Source organism: Schistocerca piceifrons, chromosome 1, assembly GCF_021461385.2.
Source record: "Schistocerca piceifrons isolate TAMUIC-IGC-003096 chromosome 1, iqSchPice1.1, whole genome shotgun sequence".
NCBI lineage: Eukaryota > Metazoa > Arthropoda > Insecta > Orthoptera > Acrididae > Schistocerca > Schistocerca piceifrons.
In genome coordinates this window covers 31,712,900-31,736,693 of record NC_060138.1, presented here as the reverse complement: position 1 = coordinate 31,736,693, position 23,794 = coordinate 31,712,900, and the positions used below count along the sequence as shown (strand labels likewise).

Below are 23,794 nucleotides of genomic sequence, written 5' to 3'. Positions count from 1 at the left end.
ACTTCATATGCTTTCCTTTGCCTGCTTGGACATAACGTTTAGAACTGCTACATGCTTCAAACGGGAAGATTCGGCTCCATTGTTTTTCAGACCCTTGCGGGTTTGAGAAGATTCGGTACCATTTTTCTGACCGCGGGAGGATTCTTGGCTGCGCCCATTGCAAAGCGTCTTCTCTGTCTTTCCGTTTTGAGGTTTAAGAAGAAACAACATTCGCCTCCGGAGAAGTATTTTTCTTTGTCCTCGTATGTTTGTGATGAATAAAGGCGTTATTATAAATGTGAATTCTGAAATGCAGTGGTCGCACGGGGACTAACAGTCCGCAGGAATGTATTTTTTTTCTTTCCTCTTCATCTCTTCGAGTCTAGAAATCACATAACCCGAGTACTCCGTTACTGCTCTGTTTCATTTTGACTAGAGCAGCAGTGGTAATAGTCAAGAACTGCCGAGTGAGCAGCGGCGTTCGATATAATTTGCATCTTCGCGTTTAGGAGAAACAGAAAAAGGGAAGCCATTGTAGCCATGTCATACTTTATTCTCAAGGGATTTCTTATTATTGCGGTGTTACTTCCTGTTAGATTGTTTTGTTAGGTACGAGTCATTTTATTGTTCTATTTATACTCGGGTATTTTTGCCGCCCGAAATTGCCCCTTGAGTTCACGAAGTCAAGTAAGCGTCCAGAGGGTTCAAGTTTGCCTTCAAAAATTATTGCACTCATGTACCATTTATTCTTAAGAAAGGAAAAATATTGTACTTGTATCCTATACCGACCATGATGACAGTGCCGATGGGCAAAGCAGTAATGATAGGTGTGTACAATAAGACGAAACGACGTGTAGATATATGTGCCAAGTTGTGTGCTGTCTACAAATGCGCAAGACACACTCGCCGATTGCATGTGGTCATATTTTATTCCGTACTGAACGTTTGAGCTACCGGTCCTTTTGTAATTCTTGCCGCTAGCCCAGACATTTGCACTGGACAAAATTTTCTGCACCTGTGTCTTATCAGTCTGTTTCAGAACACTTGTGAGTCCGAACTGCCATTAAACTTTAAACATGGTAAATTATATATCCACAATTGTTTTGTTGATTTTTACTTGTAAATTTACATTTATCTCCATGCTGACTGAAAATCCACAGCGACTACTAATGATACAAAACATGGCGCTATTACTGCCGGGCAATAACATCGGTAACAATTCGTGCCAGTATTAAAGGGCAGGTGTCGTCTGTCGATTTCTCTTCCCCTTTTCTGTAAACTCGAGTAGAAAGAGTGCGGTTTAGATTTGTGGCGTCCTGGTAAGAGTTGTGAGCGCAGTCGCTCGAGGCATGTTGCTGCGTGTGGCTTTTAGCTCCGGCGCACGCACAGCCCTTGTATCGACCCTTCGCAAACTTGTATGGGTACGCCATCTTTAATCTACTCGCCGTTCCCCCTCGCATACAGCAGCGAACAAAAACTCAAGGCCACTCGCAGAGCCGTAAAAAAAGCTTTGCAGATAAGTATGATACCCGCTGAACTGAGCGTGACGTAATTTTTTAAACAGCTATGGCATAGAGGCAATTATTTTGTTTAAAAGTATTGCTTCATTTACCGTATGTAGGAGAATAGGCTGTAATAGATTCACAACTGGACGCTATTGATCTGCTACTGGTAGAAAGAAGTGAGGCAGCTTTTACATTGTCAGCGTTTATTTTGGCAGTAGGTTTCTGTTTATCTGTTACCGCGCCCCCCTTCTCTTAACACACATAACTTGAAATTATGTTAGTTTATGTTCCGTTCCTAATTACTTCCTCATAGGAAGGACATTAAAAGTCGTGCAGAAAAGAGGAATGCATTTACTGCACTGCTCAGCATCCAATTCCCCCCCCCCCCCCCCCCATTTTTTACTCTGTCATACAATAGCAAAAACACGTACAGAAAGTATTTTGTTGAAAAAGCATTTTGAGATATGTGCTACAACAGCATTTTTGCCCGTTAGAACGAGACAAAAATATTTACTGAGTGGAAACAGGGCTTTCTAAAGTTTCAAAAAAATGTTGATAAGGAGCACTGCCCTAATAAGGGATACCTTTTAAAGTGGCACAGGTTTCACCTGTACTGCATATGCATGTGTTGACTTGTAGTCTGCATATGCATGTGTTGACTTGTAGTGTGTATGCCTATTGCCTAGATGTGTTTGTTTTTTCATTTAGATGTTACCACATACAATGTCGATAACACTGTCCAGAGAATCCCACCTTGACATTGCCTAATAATGCACATTACATTGAGAAGGTAGTAGCGTTATGGTAATAAATTCTGACTGAACAAAATCAGAAACAGAAAACCAGTATTCTGACAAATTCTACATGATGAATAACATAGATATGTTGAGAGACAGAAAATATTGGCAGGTGACTCAATTGGGGATCAGACACTCCTTCACTGTTTGAAAGATTGCATGTAAGACACCTGATGGAAGACTTAACTTGAGAAATTTTGATTCATAATCAAATAAAACTCCTAGCTTTCCATCTGATTCTGTTTAATTTTTTTACTTGCCATCGTGGCTGCTTACAAGAAAATGTGGATATCATTAGACACAAAGCCATGGAAAAAAAACCCTATGAAGCTTCTGTAGCATTAATACAATATGCCTGCATAACAACCAGTTTACCATGGCGTGTAATAATCTCTTAAAAATTAAAATAAGTAGTGTCCTGCAACGGAGGCATCTGATCCCACCTGTCGGCTTTGACCCGTGATGTAAGGGTGTTGTGTTGTATGGCATCATGACTGCATGGAGTTTAGTTTATGATTGTATTGTGTTTAATAAAGAATCTAGTGAAAATTGTAGAAAGAGTAGTTACTTGAACAATTTTCAAAATTATCCACAAACATGGCTGGCTGTCGCAAATCATATAACATGACCTGAGCTTATGACTGTAAGAATGCAGGCTCATCATCCTAGACAGACAATGAGTAGTTGTAAGGCTAGTTACAAGAAATTCTGATATGAACAGTGCAGCTCATCAGTCATACTGAGAACATAACACAATTCCTCTTGTAAAATCATGTTTTTCATAGATGATGCTTTTTTGATGTTGTAGTAATTGTTCGGATGACAGAATTCCACTTGCATTTAGTCACATATGGATAACATTGTGGTAGGATTCATGTGACTTCTCCCAAACACTTCGTTAAAAAAAAAAAGTTATAACTTTTGGGGGACGTACAGTATTGATTAGTAGCTTTAGGGGACATAAAAATTGAAAACTTGAGTTGCAGCTATTTCTGTTTGTATCAGTGTAGCTAATGGCATAAACTATGTTATTAAGTAGATTGTGTATGGTTATTTTTTGGTTGAGGTTATTTACTGATGTTCTTTGTAATTTCAGGATGATTCTGTAAAATATATTTTTTCTTCCTACACATTCTTTGATAAATTATTCTTCAGTATTTGTGCAAAACATTGCGTATGACTTTATTTTCTCTTAATTCTGTCAGTGATAGCCAGTGTAATCTACTAACATGTGCCTAAAGCATAGTCCTACAGTTTAATTTCTCTTACTTTTGTAATTAAAATTACGTGTTGTTTTTGCAGCATCTCCAAAGATGGCATCAAATATACCACCAGCGCCAGTGGTTTTGAAACAAGGCCATGCAGCAGAGAAGATAAGTTTTGTCCCGCCAAATATGCCAAGTCGTTGTACCTGGCATCTCGGTGCTGATGGGAAAACAACACCACACTCTTTGGAGAAACTGTAAGTCATGACTTCATAAATTAAGACTATCATCTTTTGTATTGCTTATGTGTGACAGTTTTAGACAGTATACTCGAATGGGTTTTAAACTGGGTACCAGCCTTTAACTGGTAGTGTGTATCCAAACATGCTGCATGACTGACTAAAAGCTTTAGCTTCTTGAGGGGGCTATGCTCCATGGTAATTAATAACACAGCTCACAGTCTAGTAGCTAGCATTGCTGCCTATGGATCACAGTGGGCTTGATTCCCAGGTGGGTTGGATATTTTCTTCACTCAGAGACTGGTGTTTATGTTTACTGAATTATTTCATCTCATCGTCATTAATGTTCACGTCGCCAAAGTGGCACCAAATAGAGTCGTGCACCAGCCAGCTGAACAACCTAATATGGAGTCTTGTGGCCAATAATGCCATACAATAATCTCTTTCTGAAAGCCCCATACATCTGAGTTATGAAATGGAAAGCACCTCGGGGAACTCGGCAATTTGTGGTCATGTGAAAGTTTGGTGAACCTGAAGTTCCTTAACTGGGGAGTGGTCATCTATAAGTTCTCTACATGCTTCACTGACTATTATGCAATTTGATAGTGGCACACACACCATGTCACCTGAAACAAGTCTTGACCTAAGTGGCAAAATTAAAAGAATGGTACAAATATCTGTATATAAAAAACCTTACTCTCCAATCTTGGTTTAACTGTCAAAATTACAAGAATGGTACAGACATCTACAGTAAAAAAAAAAAAAAAAAAAAATCCTCACCCCAGTGTGTGCTAGCCTATATATTGATGGGGCAGGTGACTGTTGACGTGAAACAATCATTAGTAAGCAACCTGTACGGCATCAGCTGTACTTGTCATATTCAGTTTGTTTAGGTGTGTGAGATTCTGCTTAAGGTGACCTAGCACCGGTTAGAGTGGTGTAGTTGTGAATAGAGACACTCATCTTGCATCTAGTGAGAGTAAGTTTCAAATCCCCATCTGGCCACCATGTTTAGGCTCTTCATTGTTTCTCTAACTTGATTAAGTCAAATGTGAGAATGATATCTTTAAAGAGACCATGAATGATTTCCTTTTCCTTCATTGGCCTATCATAACATGTTTTATTTCTAGTGACCACAAAATCGTAAATCCTGATTGTCATCCTATTTTTTTTTATATTTATAGCATGAATGAACAAAATTGCCCTATTAATTTACACAAAAACAGCAATATGGACTGGTAATTGTGGCAGCACTAACACCCAACCTAAGAAATGGGTTCTGGTAGGTGATCTGATTAAAGATAAGTCATCTATGGAGGCAGTAGTGGAATGTTTGTAATTTCCTTAGTATGATTTTAACCATCCAGTGAGAACAAGAAGATACGTTGGAAACAATATCACCTTTCTGCGCACACATGTACAATTATGACAAAGGCAGAATGTGCTAAAACAAAAATGAGCTGATGAGATGGTATTTTTTATTTCTGACACAGTTCTTTTCTATTTCAGCCTAGAATGGTAATCTTCAGATACTGTGGATGGCATTTGATGTGTTGTCATGTTTGAGTTGACACTGCATGAACACTTCTTCACCAAATTCTGCTCATAGTGTCTGAAGAAGGCCCTTCTAGGCTGAAACTGGTTATGATTATATTATAAAAGAAGTGGCTGTGTCAAATAATTCCTTATCAGTCATCCATCATCTCTCAAATGGAATGTTGTTTTTACAAAAATGGAAGTTGGCAGGTGTCATTTACGTTAAAACTGTTATGAAGGACATAAAAAGTGAGCTTCAGAAGGCAGTAGGATTTGTAATAAAGTTGAAGACTCGAGCTTGAGAATTTACCGCAGCAGCCTTTATCTTCCCTACACTTCCTTTTAAAATGTTTTAAAAGTCACTATTTCAGTCACACTCACACGTAATGTTAAAACCAAGTGAGTTTTAATTGAGAACAGGCCACAAAGGAGAAACATTGTGTTCATCTTCAATATACTGTATTAACTGCACTGTTGACCACACAGTATTTGTAGGGTGAAAAAGTCTTCAAAATATATCACTTGTTCTGAAGCATACAAGGGTCAGTTCACAATGAATGTCAATGTAACGGACCGGACTAATGTCTTCACACTTGACAGAAAACTGACATATCTTGCCACTTAGGACAATACAGAATAGCGAAAGTGATCCTATGAGACGGAACCTGTGTTACAATATGCCATAGCATCAACATTAAGGAACTAGAAATAGTGAGAGAGTTCATTAATGGGCAAGCAAAAATTCATAACGAATTTTATTGACAGCAGTTAGTAACTTTCCCACATGAAAGAATACGAAAAGTGTCATCCAAACATTTCAACACAACATTTGATTGACAAGATACGCCCGCATCTCGTGGTCGTGCGGTAGCGTTCTCGCTTCCCACGCCCGGGTTCCCGGGTTCGATTCCCGGCGGGGTCAGGGATTTTCTCTGCCTCGTGATGGCTGGGTGTTGTGTGCTGTCCTTAGGTCAGTTAGGTTTAAGTAGTTCTAAGTTCTAGGGGACTGATGACCATAGCAGTTAAGTCCCATAGTCCTCAGAGCCATTTTTGACAAGATACGTGCATACACATATGTTAAAAATGCTTAAAAGGCAATACATAGCACCTTTTTACTTTCTCCTTCATGCCTTGTTTTCTTTTTGAGTGACATATAGTGTCAAAAAACTGTGTATTTCCCTTCAATAGAGCTGTTTTCTTTACTGTTACAAAGAAGTGTTTTCAGTGAAAAGTACTATCTGTTACACCCTTACCAATGCACAACATAGATTTTATCGTTCCAGGTATCAGAAAACCTAGATTATTATTTACTTTCATATATTCAGTGTATTTTGTGGACAAATACTAATAGTAAAAATATCCTAGTCTTCATGAAACCTTTGCAATGTGTCATAAAGACAAAAGAAGCAATAAAATAAAGATTAGGAAGTCACACAATCCACTACCACAACATGAGTGAGCATTATGAGAATTTAACTGCTGATATTAGAAGGTGACACATTGTCCATATGTGAAAGTCAAAATTTTCTTTCTAAGATGCCTTGAGAGTGACAGTTAACTCCACAGATGATTTGTGTGAGTGCCACCATTTGAAATACATTGTGGACTGTCTGACAGCACGTTATATACAGTTCATTTTACAAAAGTGGTATTTCAGACAGATGTAGGTGACTTAAAGGCTTCTTTAACCCATGTTATTACAAAAGTTTTCATTTTTAAAAATTAATTAATGGTGAGAGGTATTTTGAAAAATTTTAGAGTATTAAAAATTGATTATACCATTTTCAACGTTTATGCAAAAAAAAAAAACATTTTTGATGTATCATTGTTTTGAAGATGCAAAATTACCTTTCAGGGTTAGTTTTATTCCTTAAAAATGAAATTAGTCACAAAAAAAGGTTTTGCATTTTTTGTCCCCTCTAGCCACCTGCCAATTTTAATCAAGATCTTTTATTTACACTTGGGAATGTTTCTTTGTCAGTGTTGCAGCCAAGATTGCAGGCAAAGAAAACTCAAACAGCGCTGCTCAAGAGAACCAAGAAGCCTCTAAAGTGCCTTTCCTCCCTCCCCTCATTACAAGTTACCCACTTGGCAGAATGACAGGGAGAAAGGACAAGATGGCTACAGTTCAGAAACCGTGGGAGGAACTGTGACTTTGAGCGCAAGTGAGATCTCTGTGCATGTGTCTTCATAAGACCCAATGTAAAGAGTTAGGCAGTTCTGTGTTAAAGTATACAAAGAAGGGATTACTTCATATGGAAGAGGGATCAAGTTGTGCCCATCTTAAAAAATGCATATAAAGACTTGCCTAGCCCCCTCAACAACACCTTACAAATAGTTTTTGCTGATGTGTATGTGTCAATTCTCTCAGCCTGACTCCAGGTGATGCCCCAGACAATAAGGCTCTACCTGCCCATTCCTCTTGTGTGGGAAGTTTAATTTGTCGCATTTGCAGTTATGCTCTTTGGGTACCTAGGCCCAGGGTGGAGCTGTTTAGAATCACAAGTCTTCAGAAGCCTGTGTCTTCTGAAACCAGGATAGGAAACTGAACAGTTCAAATTTCTAGGTGCTCAGATAGATAGTAAACTGTTGTGGAAATCCCACATTCAGGATCTTGTTCAAAGACTTAATGTTGCCATTTTTACTATTCGAACAGTGTCTGAAGTGAGTGATCGTTCAACACAAAAATTAGTCTACTTTGCTTATTTTCATTTGCTTATGTTGAATGGTATTATATTTTGGGGTAACTCTTCCCATTCTAAAAGAATATTTTTGGCTGAGAAACAAGCAGTTCGGGCAATAAGAGGTGTTAAGTTCACGAACCTCTTGTGACCCCTGTTCATGAGTCTAGTTATTTTGACATTGACCTCTCAATGTACATATTCCTGTCATTTCTTGTTAACAATATTAGCTTATTCCCAAGAATAAGTAGCTTTCACTCAGTTAATACTCGGCAGAAATCAAACCTGCATTTGGATCATAATTCCTTAACTCTTGTGTAGAAAGATATGCAGTATTCTGCTGCATCCATTTTGGATAATCTACACTCGAATTCAAGAAACCTTAGCAGTAATTCACACGCTTTCAAATCAAAACTGAAGTGTTTGACTCATGGGTCACTCCTTCTATTTTGTCGAAGAGTTCCTTGAAAAATTAAGCTGATTTTTGTTGTATTGTTGATTGTGTTTACTTAAATTTATGGATTGACTTTTTTCATGTTCATAAACATTTTATTTTTATCTGTTTTTTATGTTGTAATTTCATGTACTGACATGTTCCATGACATCGGAGGTTTACTCCTCAAATTGGTCCTATGGAACTTGACGTGTAAATAAAATAAAATAAATATACAATTCACATTAACTTTACTGTAGGAGTATTCTCAACAATCAGTCTATCCTTCTGCCCTTCAGGCAGAACATTCACTTCTCAGTGGTAAATGGTCAGTGTGACACAAGGGGCAATTTTGTGATCTGAAAGTACATGGTGAATCAATTAGTGTGTGAAAATAGTCTGCCCCAATTGGTGTTCAGCAAGGCAAAGTGGATGCTTTGCACTTGTGACGAAGCAAGCCGGTATAATTTTACTTCCCCTCTTGCTTTGCCATCTTCCTCCTAAAATTCATTTTTTCACTTCTGACTAATTACCACTAGCATAAGCGAGTATAATCTGCATTTTCATAAAAGAGAAAGTTTGGCCCTCAGTTTTAAAGAATATAACACAAGACCTAAATTTGGGCTTAGTTTTATGTATGTAATTGATTTTATAATTTATTTCAATTATGCGTAGTTAGTATCTTTTGTTACAGGGTGAAATCAGTAATTGTTTTGTAAATTAACTTCTATTGTTGACATATAAACAAATATAAATTCTGTACTAATTATAAACATTTGGAGGAACGACTAATAGTATTCTTAAAGGCTCTATTTTTCTTATTCAAAACATGTTAGCCAATCCAGCACGTAATTAATTCCAAAGTAATTAACAGTTTTGTCAAAAGTATTGTTTGCATAACGATATCTGTTAATTTCATCACTTAAACAAATAACCTTGTGGTAGAAGAAACTGTTAAAAGGAATGAATTTTTTGATGTATTCATTTAATTTAATGAGTTAAGTTTTAATTATAATTTCTGTAAATTTAACTGTGAACAATGTGTAGTTTCAGTACCTATTATTGTGAGGATATATAAGGGCCACTTGTTGGTCCCGAGACAGTAAGTTCACGGCCGAGTTTCAGACGAGAAACCTGTGTTTATTAGAACAACAACAATGCTTCAGCTTAACTGTGAAATAAGTGTTACACAATTAGGCCGTGTGTTAAAACAGCGAAAGTGTCTGCTCCATTCATACCTTTTTTTTCTTCAAGAACTGTGAACTTTGTGGTTAGGTCTTTACTGCTTATAGCTGTTCAATAATAAACTATTATAGCAGTATGCAGAGGTTTGCCTGCAAACTATTAATGAGGCTTATCAAAAGTTAAATGATAGTGCACTGGCCATATTAAATGTGTATATAGAGAGCACTCCGTGTTCAGGGCACAAGTGGCCCATCGGGACCATCCGACCGCCGTGTCATCCTCAGGTGAGGATGCGGATAGGAGGGGCGTGTGGTCAGCACACCACTCTCCCGGTCATTATGATGGTTTTCTTTGACCGGAGCCGCTACTATTCGGTCGAGTAGCTCCTCAGTTGGCATCATGAGGCTGAGTGCACCCCGAAAAATGGCAACAACGCATGGCGGCTGGATGGTCACCCATCCAAGTGCCGGCCATACCCGACAGCACTTAACTTCGGTGATCTCACGGGAACCGGTGTATCCACTGCGGCAAGGCCGTTGCAAATGTGTATAAGGGGGGGGGAAGTGGAAGTAAACAACTGTGAATTGCAAATGTGCACCTGTCGGCTACTTCATTTAAAGTAGTCATTGATGTACTTTCACACCCCATTTTTCAGCCATTATCATAACGCAGTATGTCGACACCGAGGACAACAAACGAAAAAGTAAAAGAAGGCAGACAGTCACACACTCACCTGATTATGTTTCAGCATAGATACAGCATAATTTTATTTCAGTCATTGGTCACATAAATTGCTTAATTACTGTACTGGTTCCAACTGACTGATTTGGAAATTTACTGAAATAAAATTTATTATGGTATCCTGGTCCAGCTATTTTGAAAACCAGCTGGAGGGCATGGAACTTGATGATTGATGTTAGACACTATAGAGTGCTGCAACAGTCAATGTTTGACCGGTCACGGCTCGCCTGTTGACGGGTGGACCGAGCTGCTTGTGTCCTGCGCCACACGACTCAGCTTGGTCACATATTCACCTGTTGTCCGGATTCCGGACATGCGGATAACTGAGCATGACCGGTCACCTCTGACATCTCACCTTGCCTCGCCCCGGCTCGCTGCTCTGTGCTGTACAAATCCAGCGCCACTCTCTCTCTCTCTCTCTCTCTCTCTCTCACACACACACACACACACACACACACACACACACACACACAAAATGTATTTATCTCTATCTGTCTTTTAATACAAAAGTAACATTTCCAAGAACGGGTACGTGACACAGCTAAATTTATAAAGCACTTGGAAAGTAAAATGATATTTCAATACAATCGTGGATAGAAGATGAGTCTCATTTCCAAACAGAAGATATATTTTTCCTTTCGTTAATAGGAAACATTAAATAAGTGCTGTCCCTGTAATGTAGAAGACAACCATCTTCATAAAGAAAACATACAAAGAACATTAAACATTTACAGACATAATCTGTCATACTTTTCACTTGTTTGCAACAGAAACAAAATGATAGTTATTGTTGATCAGCAATGAATCACTAACACGTCCAGATTTAATTGGCTGTGACGATTTGTTAGTAACATGCCGGCTTTACTAAGCATCTTTCACTAAGTGTGCTTGTTGCTGGGATACATGAAATACATCTTGCAACTGCAGTGAGGCCTGACATCTCTGTTTCATGTCTGCTTCACCACTTTAAGATGTCATCATCATCATCATCTCCGGGGTGCATTAAAATGTAGAGATCTACTTCATCTGCTGTGGATGATCTGTTGTTCCTCCATTCCTTGAAATGATCTCTCTTTCTGGGTGGTGATGACATAGTACTTGAAGGATTTATGATAATAAACAAAAGAGACAAGTAATTCAGAACTGATGTGGAAATCATCGAAACATTCCTGTAAAAATGATGTGTTTTACATTAATGAAATATTGTACGAATTATAACATTCCTATTTCTCTATAATACAGTATCCACTAACTATGCAAAAACGATTATGTTAATGACTGTATGTTGTACAGGGTGTTTCAAAAATGACTGGTATATTTGAAACGGCAATAAAAACTAAACGAGCAGCGATAGAAATACACCGTTTGTTGCAATATGCTTGGGACAACAGTACATTTTCAGGCGGACAAACTTTCGAAATTACAGTAGTTACAATTTTCAACAACAGATGGCGCTGCAAGTGATGTGAAAGATATAGAAGACAACGCAGTCTGTGGGTGCGCCATTCTGTACGTCGTCTTTCTGCTGTAAGCATGTGCTGTTCACAACGTGCAAGTGTGCTGTGGACAACATGATTTATTCCTTAGAACAGAGGGTTTTTCTGGTGTTGGAATTCCACCGCCTAGAACACAGTGTTGTTGCAACAAGACGAAGTTTTCAGCGGAGGTTTAATGTAACCAAAGGACCGAAAAGCGATACAATAAAGGATCTGTTTGAAAAATTTCAACGGACTGGGAACGTGACGGATGAACGTGCTGGAAAGGTAGGGCGACCGCGTACGGCAACCACAGAGGGCAACGCGCAGCTAGTGCAGCAGGTGATCCAACAGCGGCCTCGGGTTTCCGTTCGTCGTGTTGCAGCTGCGGTCTAAATGACGCCAACGTCCACGTATCGTTTCATGCGCCAGAGTTTACACCTCTATCCACACAAAATTCAAACGCGGCAACCCCTCAGCGCCACTACCATTGCTGCACGAGAGACATTCGCTAACGATATAGTGCACAGGATTGATGACGGCGATATGCATGTGGGCAGCATTTGGTTTACTGACGAAGCTTATTTTTACCTGGACGGCTTCGTCAATAAACAGAACTGGCGCATATGGGGAACCGAAAAGCCCCATGTTGCAGTCCCATCGTCCCTGCATCCTCAAAAAGTACTGGTCTGGGCCGCCATTTCTTCCAAAGGAATCATTGGCCCATTTTTCAGATCCGAAACGATTACTGCATCACGCTATCTGGACATTCTTCGTGAATTTGTGGCGGTACAAACTGCCTTAGATGACACTGCGAACACCTCGTGGTTTATGCAAGATGGTGCCCGGCCACATCGCACGGCCGACATTTTTAATTTCCTGAATGAATAGTTCGATGATCGTGTGATTGCTTTGGGCTATCCGAAACATACAGGAGGCGGCGTGGATTGGCCTCCCTATTCGCCAGACATGAACCCCTGTGACTTCTTTCTGTGGGGACACTTGAAAGACCAGGTGTACTGCCAGAATCCGAAAACAATTGAACAGCTGAAGCAGTACATCTCATCTGCATGTGAAGCCATTCCGCCAGACACGTTGTCAAAGGTTTCAGGTAATTTCATTCAGAGACTACACCATATTATTGTTACACATGGTGGATATGTGGAAAATATCGTACTATAGAGTTTCCCAGACCGCAGCGCCATCTGTTGTTGAAAATTGTAACTACTGTAATTTCGAAAGTTTGTCTGCCTGAAAATGTACTGTTGTCCCAAGCATATTGCAACAAACGGTGTATTTCTATCGCTGCTCGTTTAGTTTTTATTGCCGTTTCAAATATACCGGTCATTTTTGAAACACCCTGTACCTGCATAAGTAGGACACATTTGTTGCACATTGCTAAGAATTTCCTGCTTTCCATTTATTTCAAGCCTACTAAGATTATGAAAATATGGCCAAAGAAACGTAGCAATTTTATGTTTGGAAGTGATCACAATCTTCTCGCAAAAAAAACCAAGGCTCAATTTTTAATCCTTTGTACCTCCTGTTAATACATATCTGTTAGTACACATCAATTGTGCTAGTTAATTATAAATCGATTGCATATCATAATGAAACAGTGCTTTTAACTGCAGTAATTACTCATCTGACAGTCAGCGTCATTGACACTGCAAATTTGTTGCAGTTCGTGAAACCAAAGAAGAACTAACTGGCTTGTCGGTTCTTTTTTGCCTTCTAATTCATCTGTGGGCTCTTTGAATGGTCTCAGAAAATGTGGAATTTTTCCTGCAAGCTCATTATCATATCCTTGCAATCTGTAAGCGGAGTCCTTTGCCATCAGCAAAGCAGCAACTTCATTATACTGAGTGTGTAAGGATTCCAGCATAGTGTAAAAGCTGTTCCAACATGTGCAGACCTATTGTTTCAATGATGATTTCAAAGACGAGCAGAGGCCACTTTTCTTAATGTACCTTACAATGCATTTTGCAGTATTTATTGTTGATGCGATGTTCGGGGCGTGATTTAACAAGAAGTTAGCGTCATCGAAAGTATGGCTAAGTGCTGTGTTTATACAATGAGCAGCACAAGGATCCTTTAATGATTTTCCAAAGCCTTTATTACATTGGCACCCTAATCGGAGACAAAAACAAGACTGTGCATGTCCAGTGAAATGTCCCAGTCAGCCATCCTCTCTTCAATTTCTTTCATAATATTTACTCCTGTCTTCTTAACGTCTGGGCATTTTGTTGTAAATAAAACATTGTTCACAAGAGACCAATCTGTGTTAATGCAATGTGTTGTAAGCGTCAAATAGTGCACCTGATTATGCGAATCAGTCCACATATCAACTGTTGCAGCACATGTTTTATTAATACCTTCCGCAATAACTGAAGGCATTTTGCTGTTTCGCATTGCATCAGCTTGTTCTTTGACATGTCTGCTTATAGTAGAGGGATGTGGCATGACATCTGCCACGTTAGCTTCTCCATAATGCTCACCTAGAAGTATTCATTTTTGGCCTAGTTCTCTGAAACCTTCCCTGGAAGCAGCATTAAAAGGTCTCATATCTTTTGCACACAGTGCAACACACTTTGCTGTAATACTATTTTTTATTACTGCCAGTGTCCCTGAAGGAGCTGTATGTTTGTGAGGTTTCTTGCAACTGTGTTTCTTTAAATGAGTGGTTCCCAACTGGAAACACAATAATGTGGAGCAGTTTATGCACGATATGTACCCAGTAGATGCACTGTTTTCGTCTACAACCAACGGAAATGTACTCCATACTTGGCTTTTTAGACCTTCCCGTTTCTTCAATGTGTAAACATTGGTTTCAATCTTACATCTTACTGCACTGGTTTCCTCGCATTGCATGATTACAGAGAGAGAGAGACACCACAAATGAGAAGCCCGTACTGGCTGCAGTCTCACACGGATAATGACATGTGTAATGTGTTTGAGGCTACGTGCTACGTATTCAGTCACGGCTATGCTCGGTCACTAGAACTAGTGTGGGCAGCCTATCCAGTTAGGGTGTGCTCGCCCCATCTCTTATCTTGTGCTCGTTTACTTGGTCATCCAGGACTCTACTAGACACCACTGCTACATCTGTGAATAGTATCACCACTGCAACACTGGCTGCACCAGTCTTGCAGGGCCACACCCACCTAGGCAGCTAATTAGTGCTCACCACCACTTTATATAGCGATGCATCACTGCTTGACCTTTAGTTGTGTATTTTCTGTGCTCTCATATTGCATGTGTTACACACCATTGGTTTGTTTTTAGATTTAACTGTACCTTAGGTTTTTGCTCTTGAATTTCTTGTTTGGACTTTATTATTCTTCCATGTTTTCTGTTGTCAGTTTTCCTATTAGAGCTGTCCTTTTGTTCATACTGTATGAACTTCTGTAGATGGCTCCTGATTGTTCAGCCAGTCTCTGCAAGTTCTTTGAGTTATTCCTAATCTTTTTTCGATTCTGATCACAGTCATTGGTGATGAAGTAAAAGGTTAGCAGTGTCCCATGGACCCAAAGCTCGTGCAACTTTCAGAAAAGCGACAGCAACAGCTGCTCCTGCAATAGCAATTCCAACATCAGTTCCAACAGCAGATAACAGCGGCAGAAAACTGAGTTGCTTCAACAAGAAATTTAGCAATAATAAATAAAAAGCAACAGTTTTCTTTTGTTCTACAATATTACTTTTATTTGGCTTGATTAGGAAGTCTAGACGTTTTACTTCTCTTCCAATGTTGTTTGCAAACATTGTAACTTCTTTGGTGATAATACTTGGTAAATGTCTGAAGATGGCCTTGTAAGCCAAAAACAAATAAAAGTAATATTGTAGAACAAAAGGAAACTGGTGCTTTTCATTTGTTATAATGTTGTTCTACCAAGAACCGACAGAAGATTCTGTTAACATAAGAAATTTAGCTTTGAAAGGATCAAATGCAGATTGGTGGCCACCAAAAATGGGCAGTCACCAGTTGCCAGGTGGAGAGCCACCTACCCACATATCCACTTTTTAGCGATGCCAAAAAGAATTGGGACATGTGATTAAAGTGGCCAAAACAGCACTTTTCCTACCTTTTAGGTCTCTGGTGATGCTCTCCAGTTGTCACTTTACTTTTTGTGGGATTGGTCCTCCCTCTCAAATCATGTTGCAATCACAGTCAAGATGTACACATTGATTTCGAATTATTACTCGCAGTTGTCCCATGCAGTTGCACTGCGTTTCAGATTTCATTAATATCTCAAGCAACCTGGTCTGTCATACCACTTATGAGTGACTGATTTACAAGGATTGAGTCACTGATGCAATTTCACTTGTGCAAAAATGGCATTTAAGACTTCTATTGCTGACTTCTTAATTCAAGATGTGTGCTCCAGTTGGCTCCTGATACAGGAACATACACGGCAGCTTTCAATTTGGGCAACAATTGCTTGGAAAATGTTTCAAAAATCACACTCTCTTTTGAAATCCCTCAGTCAGAAAATGACTCAGAAGTAATGACACTCCCAACAGCTGCATCATACCCCAGCTGCTTCACAGTGCACACACATGTGGGTTGTCCAGATTGCTAGGCATGCACTGCACCCATTGTGAAAAAGATGGCCACCTCCAAACTGTCTACTGTAAATTGTCAAGACAGCTGGACACCAAGGAGCTGTGAATGAACTACAAGTAATTGTTCCCCAAGTTGATCCTTTCACTTACAAGTTGTTAATCAGTCTCACAATTGTAAACTAAGATGTCCATTTCTAGGTGGTCATGGAAACTACCATTTCCTTGATAAATCTCCAAACTTAAGCTCATCTGGCTTCCCTGGAGTGTGCCACAAGTTTCCAGCCTTGTATCTCCTTGTGTCCAGATGTAGTGCCTAATTTCTGACGGGCATGACCCATTCCATTTTCCTTGCTGATGGTCGCCAAGCAGGAAATAGATTACCTCCATGAGGATGATGTGATGAACCTGTTAAAAGCAGCACTTGGACCACTTCCCTGCTGATGGTCGAGAAACCCAGTTGCTCCCTGTGACTATGCATTGACTTCAGATCAATGATCAGGAACAAGTGGAAACCTAAAACATACCATGTCCCTCACAAAACTAATCTGGTGTATGTCTTTCTAACAAGGAGACCATATGGCAATTAGACTAAGTTTTTTATGTTTATGGTTTGTGAAGTTCACAACTAAAGTATGTCACTCAAAGCAGTTCAATGCAACTCAAAAAAAATCTTGAGAAAATCGACTTTGAAGTTTACTGAAAGTGTTTAACACCATAAAATAAGTACAGTATTTAGACAGGAAGTGTGGCTCTGTGGTAGAATGCTGGCCTGCCATGTCAGGGGTCTGGATTTGATTTCTGGCCAGTGCAAACCTTTAAACAAAGGTATTTGTTTTGCAAGTATTTCCGTGATGCGTAAAATACACAAAGATGAAAAATAAATAGGTAGTGCTTGAAGCTGATAACTGCTAGATTGCTGGTTTGAGACTTGTTTTGCTCACATCTACATCTATGTTTGTTTCAATTTTTTTTTTTTTTTTTCACTCGGTTCAAATATCTATACCACTCAAATATAAAATTCATCAGATATATGCTAGTGAATACATATCTAATTGTCACTTTTTTATGTAAAATGCACATCTTCTTGTTTCTAAGTACATATCACACACAAAATTCCAGTTTTCATTGCAGATATAAAGTCTTAGTTACCAGTGTCTTATAAACATTGTTAACGAAGATTGTTTAAATTAAAAAATCATTACAAGTTATTTTATATGTCTTTCCTTTCTTACACTTTACAGAAATGCTTTTGTATATTTGTTTAAAAATTTACTTCGGCTAGGAACTGAACCTGTGCTACCCATGTGTCAGGCCAACATTCTACATCAGATCCAAGTGGCCTATCGAAAAATCATCCTAGATTTAGCAGATTAAAGATCATCAGAAAAGTTCAAAGTTGATTTTCTCGATAACTTTTGAGAGTTGCATTGAACTGCCTTGAATGATTGATATTAGAGTTGTGAATTTCAGTACCATATACATAAAAAATTACAAAAATCTCATTGCTCTGTGGTCTCCTTCTAAGGTCCATATTTGTAGGTCCCACTGGATGAGAAGTTGCAAAGCATCATGGTTATCAGTACTTCCTTTGGCTTACATAAATACAAGTGCATGCCTATTGGGGTCTCTTCCACCCCATCAATCTTCCAGAGATACCTGGAATTGTCTCCTTCGCAGCATTGGGTGTGCTGATAATTCTGCCCGTTGTGGCTTAGGAGGCCGGTCTCTGCACTTTGCCAAACCCCTTAGCAGCTACCTGCTTGCACTATCTCGATGACTTAATTATCACGGGCATTGTGTGCCAGTACCACCTACACAACCTTTACTCCCTCTTAACTATGTTGCTTACATAAATCTTTCCAGTTAAGAAGTTCCGTTTTTACCTATTTGGGACACTATTTCATTTGATTTGATTAACACAAGGAGACATAAACAACAATGGTCTTAATCCACTGTCGCCCACACCAAAACTGAATGTATTGTGCAATTTTGTTACCTGTGATTCTAGCCAACTGTTACTTTTAAAAAGTAATAGGAGTCCTTTTACTAGTTCCTTGTTAGACAAAATTTCTTCAGGACTTAATGACCAGAGTATTCTGTATCTTTTACCTTCCAGCACTTCGCATTGGAAGATTAGGTGTGGTGTGGTTTCATCCTCCTCACCACATAGTCTACACTTTGGGGCTTCTTCCTCTATGCCATTGTACATAGGTTTTCCTTAAAGTTCCCATGGTCAGTCATAAGTCCTACCATGAGTTTAATCTGTCTCCTGTTAAAGTCCAGGATTACAGAATTTCTCTTAAAAGATGGCCGTGGCATCATTAGCTCACCATATTTTTGTTTTTGGATCATAGTCCAATATTTTGCATGCTGTTCTCTGACCCAGCTATGTAATTTTGATTTTACCGTTGCCTTTGTGATGGTTAGGACAGGTTCCAGTGCAATAAATTGAATCACTGTGCCTGTTGTGGCCAGTCTGTCAGCTTGTTCATTGCCAATAATTCCTGAGTGACCAGCGACCCACAGCAGTTATTCCCTGAAACTTCCTGGCAGATTAAAACTGTGTGCCGGACCGAGACTTGAACTCGGGACCTTTGCCTTTCACAGGCAAGTGCTCTACCAACTGAGCTACCCAAGCATGACTCATGACCCATCCTCACAGCTTCAATTCTGCCAGTACCTCATTTCCTACCTTCCAAATTTCACAGAAGCTCTTCTGCAAACCTTGCAGAACTAGCACTCCTGAAAGAAAGGATATTGAAAAGACATGGTTTAGCCACAGCCTGGGGGATGTTTCCAGAATGAGATTCTAATCTGCCAGGAAGTTTCATATCAGTGCACACTCTGCTGCAGAGTGAAAATCTCATTCAGGTATACCCTGTTGATTTCCTACAGTTTCACAAGGGCTTCATGGCATTCTGCAACATCCTATGATATTATTGCTGGGACTGATAGAGATTTCAGAGCTGCTTGGCTGACTGAATAAATGTAGATGCCATGATCCTTGTAGCACCTACACAAATTCTCCTTCATACACACACTCTGATTGTGCATATTGCTGTCTAGAATTTTGTGGCCAGCTTCCCTAGAGACATTGCTCTCACCGGTCTAGACTGTACTCTGGCCCCAGTGCCTTCAGCTGTTTTCAACCCATCAGTAAACCTTACAGTGTCTTCTGAATGGTGTCATGGTTTGGTCTTCTGCTGCTCTCCACTTCCAACTGTTGCACTGAAAGGTTTACTGAAGCAACTGGATGTTATTGTATTGTCAGCCAGCATTTCCCTGTCCATCCCTATATTTACCACATTCCCTATATTGTTGTGAGAGTCTGGATATACTGCAGACATCCAGTTTTTAACTTGTATGCCCCTGCTGCTGCCTCCATTGTAAACCACAGGAAGAAGGTCCAGAGAGCAATTTCCTGGAAGTGTAGAAATTTTCCGACCTTCCCAAAAAGTTGGCAATTTGCCTGGTTGATACGTAAATTGATTTATATGTATAGGAATCTCAGTTAAACTCCTTTCCCTAATGTGCAAGTTAACGAGTTTTTCTAATGACATTACAAGAGTACAGACTGATCGGTCTCATATCCTCAGCTTTGGTATGATCAATCCTTTGGGATAAAAACAACCCACACTGTCTTCCAAGCATGCTAAGCTGACCATAAGCAGACTACAAAGGAATCTAATTAAATCTTGTCTTGCTTGTTGCAGCAGAGCTGAAGGTACCATATGGGTATAGTGACTCCATTGGTTGAAACGTTCTCATTGTCCACTGGATCTTTTTGAAATCAACACATTCTCCAGCAGATTTTCAGTTTTCCCTTTGATTATCTGTGAACTAGTGCTTCTGAAGGACTGATTTTTGGTCTGTTGTATCTGCCAGAGTGCATTTAGGGGATTGAGTTTTGAGGAGCACATCCAGCTTCTCATTTTCTGTCTTTGTATACTCGATCTCCTCCTTCCTTAGAGTACCTCCTGGATTATTTGGTATTCTATTGAGTACATGATGAAGTCTAGCACAAGGAGCTGTGCTTTCCATTTCCTCATAGAATACCTTTCAGGATGACAGCTTTGTTTGCTTGATCACAAGATTGTATCTGATAGGATCCTCCTGATATTTTACCCACTGTCCTTTTTTTTTTTTTTTTGCAAGGTTGAAAGTCTTCTTACCTGCTTTCTTTGCAATTCCATATTTTTGTTCCACTAAGGTACATTTCTGTTTGTGTGGTTTTATCAGTATGAGGTTGTAATGGCACATGTCACTGCATCTGCCATTTCCTCAAAACCTACTCGTTCTCTTATCGAAGTTCTGCCATCACAAAATCATAAGTTTAAGTCTTTCCGATATGAGTTCCAGCTTGTTTTCCTAGGATTCATATATGTCTTAGTCTGTTTAAGACCAGTTTCAACCTCAAACTTAATATAGACTTGGTCATCTAAGGCTGGCTCCATTGCTACTTGCCATTATTGGATATAACTGCTCATTAGAGTGAACCCGAAAGACATATCAGTTACTTTCCCATTCTTCTGTTCCTGAACATAGGTTCCCTACCCCTACTCAAGATTTCCATATTACTTTCTAGTAGATACTTGAGTAGGTGATCGCCTCACCTGTTGGCGTAACTGCTTCCCCATACCAGGTTGTGGACACTGACATCACAACCAAGCAAAAGTTATCTATTCTGCTGTGAGCAGCTAACTGTTAGTCTCCTCACTTCCTGGGAAGAAGAAGTACTATTCTGCTTCCTTTCTCATATTGTTTCATTCTGATGATCACTAAGTCCATGGAACAAAAGTCCTCTTGTCAGCACGAATGAAATGCCATTCTTATAACATAAATGCATGTTCCAGAGTTCTTTAAATTCCAAGCATAAATCAACATACCTCCTATTCTTCTTGGTGCCTAAAATACTCCCTTTATATCTGTAGGGTTTCAGGATTTGATCTCGACCTAGCCCAACATCTCAGTGATAGTTTCCACTTCTTGGACTGGTCTGTCACTTGACCCAATTGCGAAAACAGCTCCATCGGTTTCAACCCCTACACTTAGGTGTTCGATGTCTCATCAAGTCCCTTAGTTTTTGTGTTACTTCGTTACTTGTTCTCCATTTAGGTCCCATGAGAATAAGGGTTTTATTTCATCAACAACAGATAAACCCAACCTGGTGCAAGGCTGGTTACTTAGGAAGGTCACCTGGTATCCCTGAGGCTCTGATAGTGACACATTTCCCTCTGTCCCATGTACCCTTTGGCACAGATCACATCACACCTTGGGTTAAGTATCTGGGGAATTGAGGAAGGGCGTTGGGAATGGCTAGGAGAGATGGGGCATTGTGGGACATTCTTTGTCTGGTTCAACTGCCAGGGTGGTATGGGAGACACTGCCAACACCTGTGATACAGCCAGCATAGCCCTCAGCTTCTAGCGAACATACAAACGTCCATGCCCACAGGAGGCAATACCCTTAGGGAGATATTTGGGACTAAGTTTACACTCATTACAGACCACAAACCACTGGTAGTGCTACTCAGGCTGTCTCCCGTCTTCCAGAGTCGGCACTGTAACAGCTCCAGCTGCGAAAGTTGCGAAATTTATTATACCAACTAGCAAACATGGTGATGCTTCGCAATGCTTCAAATGGCTCTGAGCACTATGGGACTTAACTTCTGAGGTCATCAGTCCCCTAGAACTTAGAACTACTTAAACCTAACTAACCTAAGGACATCACACACACCCATGCCCGAGGCAGGATTCGAACCTGCGACCATAGCGGTCGCGTGGTTCCAGACTGTAGCGCCGAGAACTGCTCGGCCACCCTGGCCAGCGATGCTTCACAATAACTAAATACATATGGGAATTGTCTATATGTCCTAATCTTCCTCTCCTCTCTCCTCTCTCTCTCTCTCTCTCTCTCTCTCTCTCTCTCTCTCTTGTCCATATTCTCCTCCCCTTTTCTTTGCCCACCTCCTCCTACTCCCCAGCTTTCTGTTAAGATCCTCCTCCCCCTATCTCTCTTCACTTCCTCCTTCCCCCTCTCTACATCCATTTCCTGCTCACACCCCACACCCTCTTTATCCATCTCCTGTTCCCCCTCCCCTCTCACCCCTTCTGAACTTGAGCCTTGTTTACCGTTATTGCCAATGAAACCTTGATTGGCAACTGAAGTTGCTTAAAATTAATTGATAAATCTGTTGGGTTCATTGTTATATGGGGCAAGAGAGACCTGATCTTTTTGTTGGGTCTGTCACAGTATTTCACATGTTTTTTAAATCTGCAAACATGAATCATTACAAAGTTCCAGACAGTTCAGATTGTGTAATAGTATTCTAAACATAAGCTGTTGTTGTTGTTGTTGTTGTTGTTGTGGTCCTCAGTCCTGAGACTGGTTTGATGCAACTCTCCATGCTACTCTATCCTGTGCAAGCTTCTTCATCTCCCAGTACCTACTGAAACCTACATCCTTCTGAATCTGCTTGGTGTATTCATCTCTTGGTCTCCCTCTACGATTTTTACCCTCCACGCTGCCCTCCAATGCTAAATTTGTGATCCCTTGATGCCTCAGAACATGTCCTACCAACCGGTCCCTTCTTCTGGTCAAGTTGTGCCACAAACTCCTCTTCTCTCCAATTCTATTCAATACCTCCTCATTAGTTATGTGATCTACCCATCCAATCTTCAGCATTCTTCTGTAGCAGCACATTTCGAAAGCTTCTATTCTCTTCTTATCTAAACTATTTATCGTCCATGTTTCACTTCCATACATGGCTACACTCCATACAAATACTTTCAGAAACGACTTCCTGACACTTAAATCTATACTCGATGTTAACAAATTTCTCGTCTTCAGAAATGCTTTCCTTCCCATTGCCAGTCTACATTTTATATCCTCTCTACTTCGACCATTATCAGTTATTTTGCTCCCCAAATAGCAAAACTCCTTTACTACTTTAAGTGTCTCATTTCCTGATAAGCTGATAAGCCATAAATACAACTTCCCTGTTTTCTGTTAAAACTGACTGCAAGGAAGGGGGGAGGGGGAGGGGGATCCAACACATTGTCATGTACACAATTTTTGTTTGGAAGTATATATAAGAAAAAATAACATGTGTGGAAGAAACAATTTGTCTAATGTTTTATACGCCCCATTATCATATTACCAACTGACTGAGAAAGGAAACAAAACTGAACATTTTCATAGCACACCATTTTCTTTCTCACAGTCGGTGTTTTAGCAGAAAACCTGTACATTGCTGCTTAAGAAAATTTATAGCCTATGTCTGTCAGAATGTCTATAGTGTCATGTAACAGTTTGAAGTAAATTAGCAAAAACTTTTTGAGATTTTTGCTCAGTTCCACTTTATACAGTTTGTATATATTTATATACCATTTATATTTTTAAAAACTTTGTTGGTCTGAATGTTTATCAGAGTATCAATTAAAAATTTGAAGTAAA

The 23,794-nt window shown here is 39.7% G+C and overlaps 1 protein-coding gene across 2 annotated transcripts in view; it reads left to right on the top strand.

The window, feature by feature from the left end:
• LOC124787489 (cystathionine beta-synthase) overlaps nt 1-23,794 on the top strand; it is a 167,667-nt gene that overhangs the window by 69,372 nt on the left and 74,501 nt on the right. For both annotated transcript variants that reach the window (XM_047254343.1, XM_047254344.1), the window contains exon 2: nt 3,584-3,743. In XM_047254343.1, coding sequence (XP_047110299.1) covers nt 3,584-3,743 — 160 coding nt within the window. The remainder of the gene's footprint in view (nt 1-3,583; nt 3,744-23,794) is intronic.